The sequence below is a fragment of the Sinocyclocheilus anshuiensis genome, unplaced genomic scaffold (assembly GCF_001515605.1).
Source record: "Sinocyclocheilus anshuiensis isolate Anshui unplaced genomic scaffold, SAMN03320099.WGS_v1.1 scaffold179, whole genome shotgun sequence".
Lineage (NCBI taxonomy): Eukaryota > Metazoa > Chordata > Actinopteri > Cypriniformes > Cyprinidae > Sinocyclocheilus > Sinocyclocheilus anshuiensis.
This window is the reverse complement of record NW_015549577.1, coordinates 94,241-104,399: the sequence shown is the minus strand read 5'-3', so window position 1 is coordinate 104,399 and position 10,159 is coordinate 94,241. Positions and strand designations below refer to the sequence as shown.

Genomic DNA, 10,159 nt, shown 5'->3' with positions numbered 1-10,159 from the left:
CCATCTTTCAGTATCAAACGATGTGCAAATCCAGCTCGAACTGGGCCTTGTTTATAAAACGTTCGTCAACAAACACACTTGTGAAACTCCGTTGCTGCTCCGGAAAAACAAACTGTATCCACTGTTTACATAACGCTGGGTTCTTTAGGAAGCTGAACAATGTTATCTTTCCCTTACAACCAAAAACACACTTCTTTGGATTGGAGACATTTTTCCCGAGCTAGTCCCGTGCAGCGCTGCAGCCGGATGAAGCGCGTTGATGGGCGCGATGTGGCTCTAGCTCTTGCTCTGGTCGATGCGTGCACGGGCACGATCTCTCTTCTGGGAGAAATGCCCATATAAGGAGTTCCACCCTCGTTTACGTCATTAAGAGCCACGATTGAAAAAAACTCTCCGAAACGTGTACGAACCCGGAAGTAAGATTTTTGGCACAGAAATACTCTGTGTCGAAACTTTGTCCATGCTTAGCATAAGAATCCAACTCTTTAACAGTGTAAACAACTCTGGATGCATGAAACAGCATTGTACCCCCCTTTTAAGATACTACTAATTCCAGGTCACTAATCAAGTAAATTTGTGACATTGATCATGGGAGCAAATACTAACACTTTCTGAAAATCATGGACAATTTTTGCACTCAAATTGTGATGATAAAATAATTTGCAATGAAAAAAAGTTGAAAAATTATGAATAAAAAGCGAAACATTTTCACTTGTGGTCTCAGATATTTGAAGCCCATAATATGAAATGCCCACACTGACTGATTACATCCAATTGACTACATCATTTGAAGAGTCATTAATTGTATTTTTCAAACATGTTATTTATATTAGCAAACCAGATTTGAATGTGTCATTCATCAAGGAGATGAAAAAGACTAGGGACTATGGGGGAAAAAATAATTAATCAAATTACACAACAGTGAACATGTTTTAATACAATTTATCAAACAAATCTCCTACACAAATAAATGAACTCAACAAAAAAATGTACAGTAGAAACAACATAATTAAAAAAGTATCTGAAAATAAATATGAAGCTGATTTATGTGATATGGATGCACTTCACTAAACATTTAATAATGAGCAATAATGATTAATGAAAAGTAATATACAGTATAAATTCATGAAGAAATCATTGAAATATATTATTTTATTCAAAATGTAGTATCTTTATGTACAGACTCTCATACATAAATACATTTATACAATGGACGATGAAATTCCACAGCCAAATAAAGAATTCTCAGTCAATGGAAATTGTTCTCTCTTGATTTCTAAAAATAATGTACCAAATATTGTACCTAGCTCTCTTAGTGCCTCCTTCAGCTCATAAAATACAACTAGTATTGCAACCTGGCAGGTAAACATTAAATACACTATGGAGAATATCAATATTCAATGATCTATACATTATTGCATTATCAGAGAGCTGCAGATGATTACAGTCTCGTGACAAATAAGGATATCACCGAGAGATGAAAGGCCCACGGTTTTCCTATTACACAGTTTGTTTCATGATGAAAACAGGTTGAATCTACTTATATGACGAAAAGAGGAACCTGAACACGTGTGAAGAGAAATGTTGTGTTTCCTGTTAAAATGGAAAGAGTGGGCATCACCGAAGTACTGGTGACTGAGCTTATTGACTACACCATACAAGACAGCACACAGGTCAAAAACTGCATCACAGGCTCCCTGACAACATCAAGCCGTTGAATGAACACGTACTGTCCTACGGTAAGATCTGGGATGGTTTCCGACAGCGCCTCAATACATGTGCTTGTCTGGAGTTGGTTGGTTGGTTGAGTTGAAAAGGAAGACCATGATAATTCAAGTCTTTCAGGAAGCAGTTCAACATTTTTTCAAATGCAAAAGCCCTCACAAAGACGACATCCTTCCTGGGTTTTGTGACAGTGAGGACAGTTGAGGATACAGATTTAATAAATACACCACTGTTTCAAGATCTGCACTTCGGCATACAGCCGTAGCATGGCATAGTTCGAGAAACAACCGTTCCGATGTGGGCGCTCACTCAGTAAGGCGCAAATAAGATGGAGCCCGTGGTGGGTCGGATCGGTCCCGGAGCGGCGCGGAGAAAGGAGTGCGGAAGCGAGGCCGTCTGAAAGATGGAGGTGTTGGGACGAGCGTGGAGGGAGATGGACGGGACTGTGGTGGGGCAGAAGGGTGTGGAGAGAAAAGCCGGTGAAAGGGGCTTCACCAAGTCGTTCTGCAGGGCGAGTTTGGCCTGGAGGAAAAAGACAAATCACTGAACCACTTTGGCGGATATGTATGTCAATAATGAAATCAGTGCTGCACAATTAATCGAAAGGAAATTGATTTTATGGCCTAGTGCAAATAATAAACCACAAAAGCCTGAGTCGTAATTAAAAACTGAGACTGAGTGATGCAATTTTTTACAATATATACCATATATTTGTGAAAAGAACAATATTAATAGTTTAATACTTTAAAAATAATAATTACTATTTGATTACTGTTGCTATAATTATTATTATTTATAGCTATTTTAATTGTTTACTGATGATAATAATAATAATAATAATAATAATAATAATAATAATAATCATATAATGAAAAAATGTATTGGAACTATAAATACACATAATTTTAGTTTAAATATATTACTATAATAATAATAATCATTATTATTATTATAGCTTATAATTAGAATTATTAATTATTATTATAATTATTACTTATTATTATTTACTGATAATAGCCACAACAACAACAACAATAATTTATATAATATTAATTTTAAAAAGTTAAAGTTGTTGTTATGTGTAAAGTATTAAAATATGTCTAAAGGCCCGTTCACACCAAGCACGATAACTATAAAGATATAGTTCTAAAAATCGTTCTCAATATTAAAGAATAGCAGAGTCCACACTACAACTATAACTATAAAGGCACAGAGAAACGATACCGTTGGAATCATTTTCAGAACGACAGCCAATCAGAATCCATCCTGCTGTAACGAGCTCGAGAATTTAAAGCGGCAGATGCACGTGCGCTTAGAATAAACAGACGATATCGTTCGCTGGTGTGGACGCTAATATCGTTATCTTTATAGTTATCGTTCTTGGTGTGAACGGGGCTTAAGTCTATAGTGTAAGTCTATGGATAGTTGATATGGATGTGTAAGTTTGGATAGTTTTAAATGGGATTTATATAAATTACCTATAAATATTGTAAACAGAGAACAGGGAACACTTAAAAGAAAGGAAAAAAAAGAAAAGAAAATCATTCCTGTGTGACATTCTGTGAAGCCTGTCTGAGCTAGCGACAGTAAAGGGAGGCGGAGTTTAGAGAACTGTTCTACAAACAGTAAGTTGTTTCAAACATATTTTGCATATAATTTGAAAAATGCCAAGCGAGCGTTGAGTCCTTGTGAAGCTTTAGCATCCCAAAGAGGCATTTGTTAGCCTAGAAAGTGCGCAACAAACTCCTCACAGCATTGATACTTGAGATGCGAGTAACACTTGATGAAAGCGCTTGATTATGAAGAGCATAAATAATGCATTACTGCCAGAGAGCTGGAGCTCCGCTGCTGCTTGTTGTAAGGGCTGTATTTGGGTTTGGTGGGTTTGCCTGCCACTCTGTCCTTGTGCCGCCTACTGGAGATATGCTGTGAAGAAAACAGAATTCATTACCATTGTAATGCAACCGAAACCCATTTGTGACCAAACCTAACACTGAACCAAATGATCAAAGCCTAAACTGCATAACATGAAGTACAACATGCAAATTGGGTAAGATCAAGCCACAGAATCACATTACTATTTATAGTGCTTTCATTATTCATCACTGTACGCGTTACGTCTAGTTGTCAACTGCATAAATAATGATCATGCCAAATGCAACCAAAGATGCATTCAAACTGAACTGAATACCTGCTTAAGCTGGATTTCTGAGTTGACGTGGACATCACAGATTTCACAATGAAACGTCTTGTTCTGTAAGCCTGAGCCTTTGTTAAGTTGTGTGGCCTGAACTTTGAGTTTGGACCCGGGTCTGGGGTACGATTTAATGGGTCCAGCTCCATTTCGTGCCTCCAGCATTGTTTTGTGCTTTGAACCTGATGAAACAGACAAAGCAGGATGTTTTCTCTGGCTTAACAAGGGGAAAAGAAACTAATCTGTTTATTCAATGCAAACTGTAAGGCTTTGGTTGTTAGAAGTTCATTTCTTACACTGGTTATTTAAGTCATTAGAGTTTGATTCATTTCCATGGATCAGTTTAAAATTACACTACTGTTCAAAAGTTTAGGGGGTCTGTGAGATTTTATTTTGAGGAAAGATTATAATAATAACTAAACTTTTATTCTGCAAAGACCCATTAAACTAATCAAAAGTAACAGTAAAGATATGTATAATGTTACAAAAAATTTCAAATGTATTCTATTTCAAATGAATGCTGTTCTTTTGAACTTTCTACTCATCAAAGAATACTGAAATTATAGTTTTCACAAAAATATTAAGCAGGAACTGTTTTCAAAATGGATAATAATAATAAATGCTTCTTGAGCACCAAATTAGCATACTAAAATGATTTCTAAAGGATCATGCGACACTGAAGACTGGAGTAATGAAGCTGAAAATTCAGCTTTGCATCACAGGAATAAATGACATTTTATATAATATAAAATATATTCAAATAGAAAACAGTTATTTTAAATTGCAATAATATTTCATAATATTACATATTTTTTCTGTATTTTTGATCAAATACATGTAGCATTGGTGAGCAGAAGAGACTCTTTCAAAAACAATAAATATCGACCCCAAACTTTTGAACTCGTGTATGTTTCAATTATACACTTTTGTATGACTGATTCAATGTTATTCAATGATTGTTGTTTATTACTGTATGTAATTCTTATAGAATTCTTCTTAATGTTCACTTAGCAAAAAACAGTGGGAAAAAGATTTTACTGCATTTTTCTTGCATTTTTTAAATCAACTTGCCAAAAATGGATGTTTGGTTGAAATACCATTTCTTCTGATTTAAAAAAAGCCTTTTAAGCCATTTCAGAGCAAATATGAAAATATTGAAATATATAGTGAATGTCATCAAAAGCATGACAAATATGAATATATTAATACTAGTCTGACTGCAGCACACATATCTGAACATATTCCTCCCAGTGTGTCTGGATAATGTTTCTAAGCATTAAAAAAGACAATTTATTGCAGATGAAATATTTTAAAGCTGAGCATAACTAGATGAAATGCATATCGACTACATAAATGCCCATGACTTTTTAATAGTTGATTAGTTTCCATGACTTTTCCAGGCTTAGAAATTGCCTTTTTAAAAATCCACAATATCTCCAAATTTTCCATGACCGTGGGAACCCCGTCTACAGTTCCCAGTTCTTCATACATTATCAATGATGATCCTCACATTGCTAGGCTGGTTTTGATTTATGTCTTAACTGCAAGTACATTTCCACACTCCCAAACCCCGGAGGGTCCCTCTATGAAACATTTATGATAAAGAAGAACGCATAACCATGGGAAAGACATTGCGATGCAGAGGCAGATGTTGGCCACACCTGTGTTGTGTGCCTCCAGCTGTGAGAGGGAGTTGACAACCACTTTGCACAGCGAACAGTACAGGAGCTTCTTGGCTTTCTCCTCCTCGGTCTCCGCGCTGGGCTCTGATGGGGCTGTTGGCAGCGCTGCTGGTTTGGAGGTGTTCTTCAGGGCCGCTGCATGTCCTGTCGGCTCAGTGGGTGGGCTGGCATGCGTGGGTGCCGTCTTGCAAGGGTTGGGCACTAATGCCACTGCAGGCGCAGCAGGAGCTGGCACAAAGGCTTGCGGGGAGGCAGGGACTTTGTGCGCAGCCAGTGGCTCTTCACTTTTCTCTGGGAACATGAGAGAGAGAGAAAGAAACAAGGAAAGAGCAGATCTGACAGTTAGTGGTGAAGGGCTCAGCATGTTGTATTGTGCACTGGCACATTTTTCTACTCCTTCCTGTCTATTTTTTCCAGCATTGTGGGTTTGATATAAGGCCGTTCATTGCAAGGCACGTGCTCTAGTTTCTACATCAGATGACTTAGGTGAAGAAGCAAGAACAGTGTCTACGTCAATAAAGAAATTAGGGCTACACAATTAATTGAAAAGAAAACTGATTTTGTGGCCTAGTGCGATTAATAAACCACAAAAGGCTGAGATGGAATTAAATATATATAGTCTATATGCACACATTCTTCTGAGGTTTTATGGATCGTTTTTTTTAAACCCCCCCCAAAAATAGTGAACTATAAGCAGAAACTCAAATGCCTTCCTTCAGTTCACCAAAATAAAAGCTTAGAAGGTTAAAAGGTATAATTAGACTTGAGTGAATGCATAGAATAATAATAATAATAATAACAACAACACAGCGGTACAGCGATGGCGCCGCAGACGGCAGCCTCAGTGTTTGGCTCTCCAGTGTTTGTATTGTTTTTGTTAGTTTTTCCTGTTTTTTGTTTCTCAAACACGATCAGGGATGGATAACAAATTCCTTGTATGTGCAAACATACTTGGCAATAAAGCTCTTTCTGAACACATTCTTCAGCTCTATAGTCAACATGCATCATGTACTTTTGAGGTTTAATGGATATTTTTAAAATAAAAAATAATAAAAGCTTGAAGGTTAAATTAGATTTGCATATAAATGCATATAATAATAATAAATTATTATTTTAACACTTTTCAAATAAGTAATAATTTCTTTATTATTATTACACATTTTTCAGCTCTATAGTCTACATGCAACATGTACTTTTGAGATTTAATGAATTTAATGGATTTTTATTTATTTTTTAAATAAGAAGCATATTAAAACAGTCAACCATAACCTTAAACTTCTTCCTTCCTTTCACCAAAATAGAAGCTTGAGGGTTTAAAAGCATGTTGTAGTAGTTGTAGTAATAATAATAATAATAGGTTTAAAAGGTTTAAAAGCATGTTGTAGTAGTTGTAGTAATAATAATAATAATAATAATAATAATAATAATAATAATAGTTATTATTATACTTCACAAATATTATTATTTTTAATAGATTATTTTTTTATATTTTTTTTTAACTCCTTCCTGTTATTATTTTTTTCTTAACCAATTTGTGTGGTTGGGTTTGATAAGGCCCTTCACTGCAGGCAAGTGCTCTAGTTTCTATGTCAGATGAGTTACACAGGGTCAGGCTCCCTTCTAACGCCGCAGTGACTGCTCGGGTCCGGCATGCTGTAATGTGATAAGATGTGACCCCGGGATCGCCCATCACCCTTACGCCCTTGTCATTGCGTTACATGCCGCTGGAGGCCCTAAAAGCACTTGATGTCGAATGCCTGTACTCTCCACCCACTCTCTAACAGGCCTCTGAGGGAATACTTCGCTGGTTTATATGAATGTCACTCTCTGCTCGTGCTTTTTTTTCTCTCCCGGAGGACTCAAAGCAGCCAGAACAGTCTAATGTTCCCTCGTACAGTGACATTACACCCGCTGACACTAACCTGAACCTCTAGGCTGGAACTGCTGCTCTTTTGCATTTTTGTTTCTCTATCCAAGTTTGAGTTTATATTCAAATCTACCAAAGCATGGTAGGTAGACGTGGAGACATATGCCTCTTTGGTCTTGTTCTCAATATCTTTGCGGTGAGTCATAAAGAACGTATTGTAGCTGAATAAGAAAATAGATCAGAGATAAAGTACAACTATTTGGCAAACTTTTCAAAACTAACAGAAATCATAGGCTCTGTTTCAAAACCTAGTAAGCTTCCTCATTGCTTACACAGGCAGCTGCCTTTTAAGCCAGTTTGGACCACCTAATATACAGTAAGCAGCAACTCTTCATAAAAATCGAAAGCATAGAAAGACAGCAGCACACACAAATATTGGCTACAACAGTCAATTTTTAATTAGATTAAACTTTTTAATTTAATTAATAGTATTAGGTATTAAATTTAATTTAACTGAATTATATTTGGAATATTTATAAGTCAAACAGTAGCTCAAACATTAGAACATGGTGCTAGCAAGGTAAGGCGGCAAGGTAATGGGTTTGTTTCCCAGGAAATGCATAAAATAAAATTAAATAAAATAATCTTGAATTATAGCTCGTAATAGAACGGCAGAAACATTATAGTTCTAAAGTTTGGGGTTGGTACATTTTTTTTAATGTTTTTGAACGTTTCTTATGCTCACCAAGGCTGCATTTATTTACAGTAAATAAATACAGTAAAAACAGTAATATTGTGAAATACATTAATTTTTTTTATTTTTTTTAAAGTGCTCTATTTTAATAATTTTACATTTTAATTTTATTCTGTGATGGCAAAGCTGAATTTTCAGGAGCCATTATCAGTGTCACATGATCTTTCAAAAATAAAATTCCAAAATGCTCAAGAAACAATTATTATTATTAATGTTAAAAACAGTTGTGCTGCTTAATATTTTGATGGAAATGGTGATGCATTTTTTTTTTTTACAGGATTCTATGATAAACGGTAAGTTCAAAAGATCAGCATTTATTTGAAACTGACATTTTTGTCTTTACTGTCACCATTCAAATTGGTAGTGTATAATTCCGACTTAGAATTTGGCTAAGAAAAACTCTCTACCCTTTGGAACAAGAGTGTGCCTATAATGCCTTAAAATACAGCCTACGTAGGCAGCTTCCTAGGTTTTGGAACAGAGCCACAGTGATAACAATTGGCATTTGTTGTTTGGACGCAGATCAAGCAGCGACCGCAATATTGAAACGACCTTGCTCTATCTTTTCTGAGAAAGTCAGTGAGTGCGGAACATTTCTTGGATCTTAAAACAACACAGAGCAATTACCGTGTGCACACACACCCCGTGCACACATAATCCAACACACGGAGTTCTGAAACATTACATAAAGCGGGCTCTTATGTAAAACACTGGAGCTAGCAATTTTAATGATTTAGTGCTTGAAGTTTTCCCATGTAAACTAAATCTGACTGCATTGTGCGTTGCCAGGGCTCGGGGAGAGACGGCAACAGCAGCCCCCTCCCGAGTCTCGGTCCGAGCTCAACGTCACGTTACTATGACGGTGTGACAGCGAGGACCCATAAGCCATCTGTGAATCAGGCTGACATTCATTTGGCCTGATTTGTGCAAAGACACTGCATCAATGAGGACCACCACTGCCTAAATAAATGAGGCGTACCCAAATCTGTATCCAGCTAGAGACCGAGCGAATTCGGAAAGTATGCACTGGCTCGGATTTGCACCCCGTAGGGCATGTGTCTTGATGCATCCCGGTCTCGATTCTTAATCAGACACAAGGGCCTGAAATTGAGTGGGTCACAGCGTGAAGCAAAGATCAGATGATTATGTTCTTTGAAATGTAACACAAATCTAATTCAGTCAAATCAAAGGCCAGGGAGGAAGAAAAAGAAAAGAAAACAACAGCATCCCAGCACGCATCAGACCTGTTCCAATTCTGTATGCGTTTTCCATAATTAAACATTTAAACGCAACACAAAAATAGACAAAAAGATCATGTGCGGGAAACTCAATAGGCAGGTCATGATGAAACAAGCAAACAGAGCTGCAGGAAAGTGATCTGTTGTTAGCATGATAAAGCATATGGGTGATTACTGCCGCAGCAGGGCTGCACCTTACCTCGCCACACGAGCAACGAGCACGTTTTTGAGCTTGATGGATGGCCCCGGTCATCCTAAATTGGCTTTTACGAGGAAAAATATGACTACATACAGTACACACAAACACAAGCACAAAGATGGAGCGTAAACAGGGTTTGGGGGTTAGAGTGTTGGAGAGAAAAGCATGGGAGTAAACACACATGGAGAGGGCAGGAGTGGAGAAAGAGGACGGGACAGGTGATGTGGAGCAAGAACAAAAGGAGCTATTAACCTGGTTGGTCAGAGCAGCTGGCAGTGATTGCAGTGCAGGAGGAAGTGACGGTGGTGGTGATTGTCTTAGCGCCGCTGTCCTGGGCGGCTGCACTTTTCTGCTTATTTTTCGTGGACTCCTGTGCTTTGAGCTTCTTGGCATGTTTAGTGCCTTTGTAGTGCGCCTCGGCTTGGCTCTACAAAGGAAAACAAATGAACCATCCAATCAGGCTCATTTCTCACACTACCATCTAGGACTGCAATCTCACA

At 37.3% G+C, this 10,159-nt stretch overlaps 1 protein-coding gene across 2 annotated transcripts in view; it reads right to left on the bottom strand.

Annotated features, from left to right (window-relative positions):
* Positions 1 to 1,153: 1,153 nt before the first annotated feature.
* The window catches only part of znf385b (zinc finger protein 385B), a 62,205-nt gene continuing 53,199 nt past the window's right edge, over positions 1,154 to 10,159 (bottom strand). For both annotated transcript variants that reach the window (XM_016445613.1, XM_016445614.1), the window contains exons 4-8: positions 9,912 to 10,086; positions 5,581 to 5,892; positions 3,917 to 4,101; positions 3,550 to 3,651; positions 1,154 to 2,247 (exon numbers count right to left, since the gene is read on the bottom strand). In XM_016445613.1, coding sequence (XP_016301099.1) covers positions 2,035 to 2,247; positions 3,550 to 3,651; positions 3,917 to 4,101; positions 5,581 to 5,892; positions 9,912 to 10,086 — 987 coding nt within the window. In that variant the 3' untranslated portion in view covers positions 1,154 to 2,034. The remainder of the gene's footprint in view (positions 2,248 to 3,549; positions 3,652 to 3,916; positions 4,102 to 5,580; positions 5,893 to 9,911; positions 10,087 to 10,159) is intronic.